The 14,052-nt window shown below is 34.8% G+C and overlaps 1 protein-coding gene across 1 annotated transcript in view; it reads left to right on the top strand.

Annotated features, from left to right (window-relative positions):
• Positions 1-13,019, top strand: part of GNAT3 (G protein subunit alpha transducin 3) — a 54,020-nt gene extending 41,001 nt beyond the window's left edge. The window contains exons 6-8 of the mRNA XM_066354273.1: positions 9,156-9,285; positions 9,473-9,626; positions 12,782-13,019. Of these exons, the coding sequence (XP_066210370.1) occupies positions 9,156-9,285; positions 9,473-9,626; positions 12,782-12,972 (475 nt within the window). The 3' untranslated portion in view covers positions 12,973-13,019. The remainder of the gene's footprint in view (positions 1-9,155; positions 9,286-9,472; positions 9,627-12,781) is intronic.
• The last annotated feature ends 1,033 nt before the right edge of the window (positions 13,020-14,052 follow it).

The following is a 14,052-nucleotide window of genomic DNA, read 5'->3' as shown; positions in this document are numbered from 1 at the left end:
GGGCTCCACATGTCTGTGCCTCTACAGCCAGGCTGCAGGGTGACTGCCAGGAGCAAGACATTTCAGAAATCAGGTTCATTTTCTGGAACTTCAGTTTCACTCAGTTACTAAATATAAATATTCATAAATTTATAAAACAAATATTCTGAGAATACATTTGCATTAACTTTTTAAAAAAACATATTTTAAAAATACATTTTCCTCACAATAGGCCTCTTCAAATTAGACCTCTGGATCTCCATTGGTGCAGGGTCATTTTTTGTACTTTTGTAGTTCTGTGGTTAATTTTGTAATCATAATTTTAAGTCATATAGGTGCAAGTTCTCTTGCTCTGGAGACTGGTCCTTATGAAGGAATGAGAAAGGTTTTGCTAATTTTCTTTTTTAGTGCACAAGAAAGAGGGACAGGAAGGGATAGAGATAAGAAGCATCAACTTGCAGTTGCGTGCACAACGCTTTAGTTGTTCATCGATTGTTTTCTTATATGTGCCTTGATTGGGGGGCTCCAGCTGAGCCAGTGAGTTCTTCCTCAAGCCAGAAACCCTGGGCTCAATCCAGCGACCTTTGGGCTCAAGCCAGTGACCATGGGAGCATGTCTATGAACCCACGCTCAAGCCAGTGAGCCCACACTCAAGCTGATGACCTTGGGGTTTTGATCCTGGGTCCTCAGCATCCCAGAACAATACTCTATCTACTGCACCACCACCTGGTCAGGCTGCTAACTCTTTATTACAGTATCATTGCCAAAATAAAAGGAGCTTGTGAATTGGATTATGAAGCCCAGTCAGTGCTTATTTTGACATAACATTTTCTGCACTGTGCAACTACAGCCTCTTTTGCCATCCACTAAAACCAGTTTTAAACTCTTTTTTTTAACAGGTTTTGCTTTCTCTCTAACTCAAGAGAGTAAGTTACTAAAGGCATCTTCTATGAAGAAGAGAATTCAGGGAATTTCTATACAAAATATTTAAAACAAAAAAAAATTATAAAGTATTTAAATGCACAATTATACACTTTCTTAGGGAGTTTTTTTAAAATCATTTAAATTTGTTCTTAAGTTGACTCACAGCAATTGAGATATATTGATTCCTTAATAAATTCTCACAGTCAAATCACCTTTTTTGGGGGAAATGCTGAATGAGTTTATCCAAAAGCATACAGGCTTTTGTAGTGTAAAATTCTGTAGTATTTCAAAAGAGGAAATATAAAAATAATGTATGCTCCAAATTAATTTCAGAAAGTGCCCAGGTATTAAAATATAGTTCATTAGCATTGATTTGTATTCATATAGCATAAATCATCCTATCACTATTTAAAACTAAATACTTAATTTACATATTAAATTAGAGAAATGTAGAATTTTAAATAGGAACTTCAAAATAAAAAAGTTCTCTCTGTTAATGTACTGTATCATCTTCATGTCTCACCTAATTTAGTGGAAATTTCCTTAGGCTTCTTGTCAAACCAGAACACCAACTGTCAAACTGATACATTATCTTTACAGATGCTAAAGTACTATGTAAATGGAAAATGCAATGCAAATGTGAGGCTTTTTTTGTTATAAAATAATTCCTCAGAACAAAAATTTACAGATATACCAGAATTTAATAAACAATTATGGAGACATTACTTTCTTTCTAATTGCTCAATGACTTAAAAAAAACACAACAAAATTGGAAGAACATAAAACCCTATGGAAGCCCACAAAAAGAGGTCAGCAAATGCTATAACATTGAGCTTCAGATTTTGTAACTTAACATATTTATTTTTAACAATGTTTGAATAGGTCTGATATAAAATAAATTATAATTTTCCTGAGTTTGAAGTTGAACCATGTGCACTGTGTTCGTTTCTGTGGGTGAAGAGTCAGTAGCTAAGGGCTGAGTCTGGTGTCTCCCTCACAGCTGGATCTCAGCTTAGTGTTGTTATTCCCGACAGTAGGTCTCGTGGAGCAATGACTCATGTATACTATTTGTTTCAGGTATGTTTATGGTTCATATTATCAAAATAATAAGCTATATAACATAATGTATAATCTATTCTAGTGATAGAATTTATTTTAATGGGTTTATAAATTCTATTATTCAATAATTAGGGAATTATATAGTTCTAAACCTACACACAGACATAGCAAAAAAGTATATAATGGTATTAACAATGATGAGATTATGGAGACCTGGCTCCCTCCCGCTTGTAAATCCCTTTGATTCTATTTTATAACCACAGACAACCGAGAGAGGTAGAATGACCTGTGTGCATACACTTTATGCTGGCAAGTATTCGCCCTGAGTTTTAGAACTGTCCACGAGAGGAAGACTTGACTGGGCCCCTTTGCTCTGTGCACTGATGGGTTAGACCCCCCGTTGGCCCTGTCATCTGTGTAGTCACCTGAAATTATATCAGTGGTGATATAACCAAATATCTTGAATAAATCTCATTTAACAGAATAGTTGAAAGTAAATTTCTACACAGATTCGGTCTTATTTTTCTGTGATCAAACATATCGATATCAATAATTACAATTTTTTCCAAGAAACTCACATGCTTGTAGGATGACCATAAACATCTAACAATTAAAGTAACTGCAGTAGCATTGATTTTTAGCTATCTTATGTTATGTAATAATTTTGCAAGCACTATAAAGGGCAGATTAATAATAATCTATTCTGATAAGAAGTATGAGTAATCTTATGTGGTAAATATTTAGCCAATTGTTTATCATAAACCCATAACACTCAAAGGCTTCCCAACTATTTAAAATAGACTATAAACTCAACTGTTTAGTCAATTGTTTAATAGAAAGCCATAAAACCCTGATGCGTTGACCTATATTCATGCTATGGGCAATTTAACAGATTACTGATGTTCAGCTGTCACTTAAAAGCCTGGCAAATTTGTAGCTGCATTGTACATTTCAAGCAATTAAAAACTATTTTTAAAAAATTAAGAATCCTAACTTAGGTACCTTACATAATAATATGTGTCACCAAAAACAAAAACAAAAATCTTTACCCAAAATGAGAACATTCAATGTTATTATAGCACTCGGTTACCTTAACTTTTTAGAGAGTTAGGGTATTCAAGCTATATCACATGTCTATTCACCTTGTTAATTGTCCATACACATTTGCCCAAACCAAATGTTTCTCAGCAAGTCTATGTGCTCTTTTCTGCTTTCTATTTGTTTTTCACAGAATGATCATGATGGAATATACACATATACACACACCCATATATAAAATTACTTTTTCAGTGAAATATATAAAAAGTGCTCTATTTTGGGAATTTCCAAATCGTTTCAATAGGATGTTATGCTGTACACCTCTCAAATAAGCCTCAAATTAAAATTTAGAGGAAACACTAAAGTCAAAAGTGATGTATGAAAAAAGAATTACTGCAACAGCAGAAAAGCATTGTGTAACTTTTCTTAGAGCTAACATAATAACCAGAAGAATCAATATACAAGCAAAACTCTAGTTATTGGTCTGATTTGCTAATGAGCATTTCACTCAATAATGTTTCCATTACTACGGGCTATAACATTTTTTAAAAAATTAAAAAACTTTCAAAATGAGAGAAATAAAATTATCCTCTCTGACGTGAGATATTTGGTTCCCATGCAGGAAATCTGAGCAGTTATCCAAAGTCAATTTAAGACTATTCTCAGATTTGCATGATTTGAATATATCTGATTAAAAATAAGAATGGTGATTAAAAAAAGAAATAATAAAGATAGGTTAGTTGTCCATAAAAGCAGAGAAAAAGAGGCTCAAAACAAATGCTAATAAGGCTATAAACAAGCGATGTTCAGTGGGGAAAATTTAATCAAGATGTCCTGGAATTTGGCTCCTTCAGCACTGTCACTCCTACTGTGAACTTTGAACACTGGGCATCAGTACAGATATCCCATTCGTCTAGGGATTTTCTCTAGGTTCCCCGGTTAGTTCTCCATTATAGGGTACCTACAGGGGAAGCATACCCTGTGGAAAAGATTAGAACAAAAGAGGCAGCAAGAATTACGGCGTTTCTTACATGTTAAACTCCAGTAGGTGTGGTTTGAATTTGGAAAAGCCCATCATAAGTTTAAACCTAGTAATGTACCTCCATCCTCAACTCACCAAGTTAATATATAAGTTAATGCAGTTTTGCTCAATCACAGTATCACTTTTCTTTTCTAAATATGAGCCATCATTTTCTTTTTTGAGACAGAGACAGAGAGAGGGACAGATAGGTACAGACAGACAGAAGCTAGAGAAATGAGAAGTATCAACTCTTTGTTGCAGCACTTTACTTGTTCATTGATTGCTTTCTCATATGTGCCTTGACCAGGGGGTTACAGCAGAGTGAGTGACCCCTTGCTCAAGCCAGCGACCTTGGGCTCAAGTTGGTGAGCTTTGCTCAAACCAGATGAGCCCACACACAAGCTGGTGACCTTGAGGTTTCAAACCTGGGTCCTCTGCATCCCAGTCCAATGCTCTACCCACTACACCACCGCCTGGTCAGGCTGAACCATCATTTTATATATATGTATATTAATTATATTTTTATATGAGTAATGAAGAATATATGCAATATCTAGAATTTAGACTGTCTATACTATCTCCATTAGAAAACTGAAACATCTAAATAAGGTGAGAATTTGCTGAGTGACTTGTTTGACAACACATAGAACTACTGTCTGACCTGGGGAAGAAAGGTAGACTCAGTAGGAAAGATAATAGCAATTTACTTGATGAAGGTCTGAGAGCTAACTATAGACAGTATGTTCTACTTGGGGACCTCTGGTCTAAGTAAATTGATTCAAACTTAATGAGATTCACAACAAAGCTTAACAACTTTCCCAACATAAGTACCATTCCCACAATACCTATCATGGGGCCCATACACAGCAGCTTCAACAATAGTTGAATAAATAAGCCTTGGGCTAGTTGATTAAAGAGCTCATATGATAAATAGGCATAATAATTGTACCTACCTTACATGTTTATGGTAAAGTTTAAGTGAGTTAATTGTAGAATGCTTACACCTGTCAAATAGTAAACTCTTATTTGTTGTGTTCTATTAAGATGAAAACATTACAATTGGTGATGTGGGGATTTATGGAGGAAATAAAAGTTATAATCTAAACTAATTTTATTTCTCCCACATTTTGTAATGTATTTCAATACTAATTTCAATAAAACAATTGGTAAAAACTCTATTTTCCAAAATTTGAAAAAAGACAGACTACCTTTATGAGTTAACAAAACATTTGACTAAAAATGTAAGGGTCTAAGCCTGACTGGTGGTGGCACAGTGGATAGAGCATTGACCTGGGATGCTGAGGACACAGGTTCAAACCCCCGGGATCACTGACTTGAGTGTGAGCTCATCAGGATTGAGCACAGGCTCTCCAGCTTGAATGTGGTGTAATCAACATCATGATCTCATGGTTGCAGGCTTGAACCCAAGGCTGCTGACTTGAAGCCTCAGGTCTAGGCATGTATATATAAGAACCAATCAATGAACAACTAAAAATGATGCAACTAGGAGTTCATGCCTCTCATCTCTCTCCCTTCCTGTTTGTTTCTTTCTTGCTTAACTAAATAATAAATAAAAATTTAAAGGTCAGGCCTGACCAGGCAGTGACACAGTGGATAGAGCATCAGACTGGAACATGGAGGACCCAAGTTCGAAATCCCGAGGTCGCCAGCTTGAGTGCGGGCTCACCTGGTTTAAGCAAGGCTCACCAGCTTGAGCCTAAGGTTGCTGGCTTGAACAAGGGGTCACTTGGTCTGCTGTAGCTCCCTGTCAAGGCACATATGAGAAAGCAATCAATGAATAACTAAAGTGCCACAGCAAAGAATTGATGCTTCTCATCTCTCTCCCTTCCTGTCTGTCTGTCCTTATCTGTCCTTCTCTCTGTCTCTCTCTGTCTCTAATACACACACACAGACACACACACAAACACACACACACAAATTTAATGGTCAGAGTGTATATTTATTATCCTTCATTCTATAATAATTATTGGTTAATGCTCCACATAATAGAAGCTTGAAGTTAAAACTCTGTTCTCTTCCTCCACATACTGTAAGTCTAAAACTGCAGAGGGTTTGGTAATTAGCAGTGCATTTAATAGTCTATATTCTTTATTGACACAATTTTAATTTCTAAGCCACATTACCACTAAACTCAGATGTTATCTTGAATATCATGAGCATCTTCTCTTTCAATCTACTATTGAATGGAGGGATTTTACATTGGTGCATATCTCTCTGTCTATAAGCCTATCTATCTATCCATGTATATATACACTCCTAATTTGAAGAATTATATAGTTCTATATATCTGTTCTCTACTTGGTTCCTATGCAAAACATGAAATAAGAGTACAATGTATAATACTTTCAATTATCTTCAATAAGTTAGCTAATTAATTGATTATCCCAAGTATAGTTACTATATTTAAAATTTCTGTACAGCTTGTATGTTTTCTGGTAATATCTTGTTAAACTCTTACAAAAGCCCCATAATATATTTATTTGCCTCTAGTTTCTTCCTCAAGGCTATATCTTCCAGCCTCAGATCAAAGTGACCTAACATATTAACCAAAATAATAATAATGATAATAATAATAATAATAATAATAAAAGTTAATTCCCTATGCAAAAATTTCTCATAGTCCCCATTGGCTGCAATACAAAATCTAATCTTCTCACATAATATAAAACAATCAGTAAATATATTTCTGGTCTAACATCTCAAGCTTATTTCTGCCTGCTTCAATCCTTTGCTCTTGCCTTTTCCTCTACCTAGAACATCCTTCCCCAGATACCCACTTGGCTCAATCCTTCAAACCTAATTTTCTTAGATTTTATTACACCCAAATCATCTTCTGCATTTTTAATCACTCCACTTCAAATTACAACCCACCTCCTATACTCCCTATTGTATATTGATACCCTAAATCTGTTCATATACACACAACCACTGCCGCCACCACCAGATTAGAAGCTTCTTGAGATTGAATCTCTAATGCCTGGTATGATCAATAAATACTAGTTGAATAAATGAATAATTATCATGTCAAGATACCTCAATCGTTTTACCTTAATCTTCATGTTCCCAAAATATAAATTACTTGTTTATCCCAAATACAACATGTTCTCTCATTTCTTGGTGACTTGCACATGCACTTTACAGAAAAATGCCCCCTTCATCCCATTAGTATGGACTATACTCATTTATTTAGCAAATATTTTGTTGCATGTCTGTTATGTATAAGGCACAGTGCTGGCACTGGGAATATAGCCATCACTAATATAGGCACTATATAGGTATCCCCACCTTTATGAAGCCACTGTTCTATTAGGGAGGTAATAGATATCAAACATATTTATTTTTATATCTATATAAAAAATAAATAACCAAACCAAACCATTTAACAACTGATGGTGACAATTACTGTAAAGAAAATAAAAAGAATGATGTGATAGAAAGTAAATGAAGAATGGAGAGAGCCTTCTTTGTGGAGGAGAGCATAACAATGAGACCTGTTGAGAGAAAGTGTTATAGGAGGAAAAAGAGAATCATGTCACGTGGAAAAGAGAATGACTATGAAAGCTCTGAAATAGCAAAAGTTAGGTTCGTGTTAAAGGAACTGTAAGAATGGCCTTGTGATTAAACTGTATTAAAAAGAGGAAAGTGGTATGAACTGAGCTTGGATAGGTAAGCAAGAGCCAAAATAGCTAGAGCCTCAGTGATCATTAAACCAGTTTATATTTGATTCTAAGAGGGAAAAGAAGCCACAGAAAAGCAGAACTCCTGCAGAGGACCTGGTCAAAAATGTTAATGGCTTATACAAGAGGAAAGGTGTTGGAAAAAAATGATTGCATTAGAAACTACAGTTTGGATGTGTTCTATATGGATGTTAAGGGATGAAGAGGTATTAAAAATTGAGCTGCTAGTTCCTGTATTGAATTGCTATGTCAACATGGTGTCTTACCAAAATATAAAAACAGAAGGAAAGCCAAATTTTCAAACACCTCCTTCTGAGTAAGTTTCATGACCCCTCAGTCTGACTTACATCTTTTTCTAGGCTCACATTCAAACTTATATATTACAATGTTTATTAAATAATATCATACTAACATATTTTTCTCTCTACTACACAGAGAGCGCTTTGAAGATAATGGCAATATCTTTTCGTCTTTGTGTCAGCTGGCCTAACACAATGTCTAGACTTGCAGGGGTACCCAAACGTTTTACACAGGGGGCCAATTCACTGTCCCTCAGACTGTTGGAGGGCCGCCACATACAGTGCTCCTCTCACTGACCACCAATGAAAGAGGTGCCCCTTCTGGAAGTGCAGCAGGGGCCAGATAAATGGCCTCAGGGGGCCGCATGCTGTCCGCGGAACAAAGTTTGGGGACACCTGGCTAGAGCATGGATTTATTTCTAGGCTCTCTATTCTGTTACACTGTGTCTATGTGTTTGTTTTTATGATGATACCATACTGTTTTAATTAATATAGATTTGTAATATAATTTAAAATCAGGGAGAATAATTTCAGCTTTGTTCTTCTTCTTTGGCTATTCAGGTCTTTTGTGGTTCCATACAAATCTTATAATTATTTGTTCTATTTCTTTGAAAAATACCATTGGATTTTTTGAAAGGATTGCATGGAATCTGTACTATGGCCATTTTAACAATATGAATTTTTTTAGTTCATGATCAAGGCCAATAACTATTTGAATAAATGAGTGAATGAATGAATGAATGTAGGAAGAGCTAAGAAAAGAGCCAAGAATCATAGTATCAGAACTATGACAGATTTCGAACTTCTTGTGGTTTATATTAATTTAAGATCACATATAGATTTTGATTAAAATCCTCTAAGATTAACCAATGTTTTACTAAAACTTGAAACTACTTTAAATTTCTCACGTGCTCAAAGTCAGTGCGTAAATTATTTTACTATAGTTTGTGTGAATTAAAAAAACAATAAAATTTCCTTTTTGGTTGTTAAACAGAAAATTGGCCAAATAAGACATTTTATAATCAATAAAAATAAAAAGAATATATTTTAGAGATAGAAAAGTATCCATTTATAACTCTAAATGTTAATGAGAATTTTGCAGGGTATATGTGAGATGTTATTCTTTTTATTTTAAAGAATGTTCGATGTAGGTGGGCAGAGGTCTGAGAGAAAAAAATGGATTCACTGCTTTGAAGGAGTTACATGCATTATATTCTGTGCTGCACTCAGTGCCTATGACATGGTCCTAGTGGAGGATGAAGAAGCGGTAAGTCTAAAAGGAAAATAAGGCCAGGGTAGAAAATAAGCATTTTTGATTTCTGATATTACAACCACATGTTCCATCTCAATGAAGTCCTTCCAAAGATGTTAATTCTATATCCTTGTTTATAATGCTGAACATTAACATTTTGCAAATAATAATTCTACACATTCTCATCTTTTAAACCAAACAGAACAGAATGCACGAAAGCCTTCACCTGTTCAACAGTATCTGTAATCACAAGTACTTTGCAACCACCTCCATTGTCCTCTTTCTCAATAAAAAGGATCTCTTTCAAGAAAAAATAACCAAAGTTCATCTTAGTATCTGCTTTCCAGAGTACACAGGTATGATTGTTTCCGTTTAATTACAGAGTAGTAAATTCTTGTATAGATATATACTTTCCTATCAAGATCTTAACATATAATATTTATGAGGTTGAGGCTTGTGATACTTTTTGAGTCATGTGTATGATCCAAACTAGAAAGAACCTTAAAAAGAGGAAACCTTTCTACACAGTCTGCATTAAAGCAAAGTCCTCATGAATAAATGGGAGGTGGTTAGATAGACAGATGGGGGTTGCTATTACAAATAATGCATCAAAAATTGTTGCAAACTATTATCTTAAGCATTATAATAGGATTGTAAATTTTATTTTAAATTGGAATTTTTAATATATTTCTTAATGAAAGCTTGTAATGCTATATTGGATCTCAGGGGCTCCTCAAAGTCTGAATTAAGTTTCCTGAAGAATAGCATGAATGAATTTGAGTTGTACCTTCTCTTTTTCCAATTTCCCTAGGTCCTAGAGTTTTAGTGCTGATCATATTAATCAATGACTATAAATGTCAGGTTCTAGAGAGGGTTATTTTACCTTTAGAGACTTTCTCTAGTTATATGTTCTGTTTTCAATAAAATTTGGTAAGATGGAAATATTTATGATTTAAACACAAACACAAGCCTGATTACACCACTTGATACATAGGTACCCCAGATGTTACTAGGAGTATTGCATTCTGTCAAAATAGTTGTATGTGCTAGTCCATAATTAGTGCTTATATCTTTCTTCTGTATTTATAAATATTAATTATATATTCACACATTTATTATATGATTAAATATCATGATTCTCTGTTGAATATTACAAATTAAACATAGACTCATAATAATTCTTTCTTTGAACTACTAGAGTTTACTCCTTAGAACAGTTTTTAGTTTAGAACAGAAAATACAGAGTTTCCATATACTCCTCCTGTCTGTTTAGCTCCCACAGGTTGTTACAATCAATAAACAGATATCAGTACATTATTAACTAAAGTCAGTAGTTTGCATTAGCATTAAGTCTTTGTTTTGGACAGGTCTGTTGGTTTTCCCATAGATCCACCATTACAGCGTTTTACAGAATATTTTTATGGTCCTACATATACTTGCACTTTTCCTGTCCCTACAACCCCTGGCAAAGACTGATGTTTCTACTGTTTCTTTAGTTTTGCATTTTCCAGAATGTCACATAGCTGGAATTATTCAGTATGTGGCATTTTCTAACTTCTTTCACTTTTCAATGTTCAATGCAATATGCCTTTATGTCCTCCTTATCTTTTCTTGGTTTGCTAGCTCATTTGTTTTTATTGTGGAATAATATTTCATCCCATAAACAAACCAATTTCTTTATCCATTCACCTATTAAAGGACATCTTGAGGCCCTGGTCAGTTGGCTCAGTAGTTAAGCATCAGCTGGGCATGCGGATGTCTTGGGTTCAATTCCTGATCAGGGCACACAGGAGATGCACCCATCTGCTTCTCCACTCTTCCCTCTCTCGCTTCTCTCTTTCTCTTCCCCTCCTGCAGCCATGGCTTGATTGGAGCAAGTTGGCTCCAGGCATGGAGGATGGCTCCATGGCCGTCACCTCAGATGCTAAGAAGAACTTGGTTGCTGAGCAATGGAGTAATACCCTGTATGGGCAGAGCATCACACCCTGGCCTAGTGGGTTTGTGGGGTGGATCTCGGTCAAGGTGCATGTAGGAGTCTGTCTCTGCCTCCCCTCCTCTCAAATAAGAAAAAAAAAGAGGAAATTTTGGTTGCTTCAAGGTTAGGATAATTATGGATAAAGCTGCTACAAACATCCACATGCAGGTTTTTGTGTGCACATAAGTTTTTGTGTAAATGCCTAGAAGTACAATTTCTGGATTGTATGATAAGACTATGTTTAACTTTGTCAGAAATCGTCAAACTGCCTTCCAAACTGGCTGCACCATTTTGCATTCTCACCAGCGATAAGTAAGAGTTCCTCTGCTCCACATCTTTGCCAGCATTTGGGATTATCAGTGTTTTAGGATTTAGTTATGTTACATTTTTTTAAAGATTGTCCCTAGTGGAATTTTTCTCCTGTTAACAGTAAAATGGGGAACAAAACCTTACCTCTTTGGAAAATCTTTACGCTACTGCTCTGTCCTGTGTTAGGTCCCCACTAAGCACCTTCTGTTTGTAAGCCATCAGCAGGTCTGTTTTAGGTGCTCTGTATTTGTTAACCTTTTATTTAATTTCTGCCTTTACCCAATTGACCCATTGTGTGTCCAGCTACTAGTATAAACTTTCTCAAGCACAGCCTTTATTGGCTCTTTATTTAACTACTAAAACATCAGTTAAGAATAGTTAGGTCCCAATAGGTTTCTCATTATAGCTACTTTGCTTAGTTAGAAACATAGTTCACAATCTGGCTGTTCATACTATCTATTCTACTTCTTACAATCCCTCTACAAAAATCTTTCCTTTTCATCCAACCAGATTCTCCAAAATGCACATTAACTTCTCAGCCCTACATGCAAGTCCACTGTAACAGGCTATTCTCACTCTCACTTTCGGTTTTTACTCATACAGTTTTTGTTACCTTCTAGCCATTTCTCAAGGTGTAGTTAAAATACAGCCTCACTCTGTAGTTCGCTCTAAAATTTCTATTCTTTTTTTCATTTAGTTCATATTAAGATACAGATACACACACAGATACACTCACAGCCTTTGACATACACACATATATATATGCTTTATTACTCGCTTGGTTGTGTAAATATATTAGTACTAAATCTCATACATTGACCTACTATTCTGTATTGTGAGCTTTTTGATAGAGAAGTTAAATTTTAGCCACTTGAAGACCGCTATAGGTAGTATAGTTCCCAGCAAAAAATAGGTATTTCATAAATCCCAGATAATTGACTATTGCTTTTTAAAATGTATTTATTGATTTTAGACAGAGAAGAAGAGAGAGAGATGGAGAGACAGAAACATCGATCGGTTTCTGTAGCTGCCCTGGCCTGACCAAACCCGCAACCTTTTTGTATCAGAATGACTTCTCTAGACAAGCCAGCTATCTGGCTAGGGCACCAATATTGATTTGTTAATACTGAGTACATCAAATAGAAGCACACATAGTAAAATCTAAAACTTACTGAATTTATAATTCTATTTTGTAATGCAATTAATGTTTAATTTCTTTTTATCAAGGGCCAAATACATTTGAAGATGCAGGGAACTACATCAAGAACCAGTTTCTAGACCTGAATTTAAGGAAGGAAGATAAGGAAATTTATTCCCACATGACCTGTGCTACTGATACCCAAAATGTCAAGTTCGTGTTTGATGCAGTTACAGACATAATAATCAAAGAGAATCTGAAAGACTGTGGACTTTTCTAATCAATCCCTTTTCCCCCTCTATTCTTGCTCATGTATGTTTTTCAAGATATAAAAGAAAAGGTGCTGTGTGATGTGTTTAGTTTTAATAATTATTAACTTATCTAGAAATAGGATTAGCATTATAAAGCAAAAAGTTTTCACAAAATGTTATCACACAAAGTTTTAATTTATTGTCCCCTGTATCTGAATCAGTTTTTATTTCTCTGGGACATTGAGGTTGGGGGTGTCTTTGATGTCCTCAGGTCTGATACATTTTGGAAAGTCTATATCATTATATATTACTAACATCGAATTTGCTTGAAAATTATTTTCTGCATTGTGGTCTATTTTTAATCCTAGAACAATAAAAAATGCAAGGTAATCCATATTATTTCCATTGACCAGATTTTGAAAGGCATTCATTTTTTGTTGAAAATATAACTGTATCTGTAAAGATTACTCACAGGTGATACATGTGGTATTTTATTGATCCATTATTCCTATTCAGCCAGCTGCAAATGAAATGTTTACTTGTGGATAGGAACTTATATATGCAAAAAAAATGCATGCAATTTTATCTGTTACTTATTTTCCTTAGAAAATATAATTAATGCTTGATTTACCCCTAGAAGTGAGAATTTTACTAATCAATTTCTTTACCGCAAGCTGGTTGAAAGTGGGACCATGTGTGGTCAAGTACACAGTGTACAGGTGTTCTGGTAAACAAGAGTTCTCAATGGAGCACTTGTTTCCCACACCTTATTCCAGAATAGCAAGGAACATTATTACAATCGATGGTTTGGGATAAATTCTAGATTGCAAGAGATAAAAATAATTCAATGTCTTAGCACTAGTATGTTTTGGTATTGTGAATAAGAAGTAGAAAGAGTTAATAATTAGGAAACTTTTTAAAAAGAGAAATATTGAGCTTCTCTGTTAGTACCGTATGGTTCATTCTAAATGTTACATGGTATGCTAATGGTCAAAGCCTCCTTTTTAAAAGCTAATTTGGTGCCTTACAATCCAAATCATATTATTTATAAACACAAAATATGACTTTTCTCTTTTATAGTGCGTACCATTTACAACATATACTCTTCA

This window comes from Saccopteryx leptura, chromosome 12 (assembly GCF_036850995.1).
Source record: "Saccopteryx leptura isolate mSacLep1 chromosome 12, mSacLep1_pri_phased_curated, whole genome shotgun sequence".
NCBI lineage: Eukaryota > Metazoa > Chordata > Mammalia > Chiroptera > Emballonuridae > Saccopteryx > Saccopteryx leptura.
The sequence above is the reverse complement of the archived record's forward strand: the minus strand, read 5'-3'. Positions and strand labels throughout refer to the sequence as shown.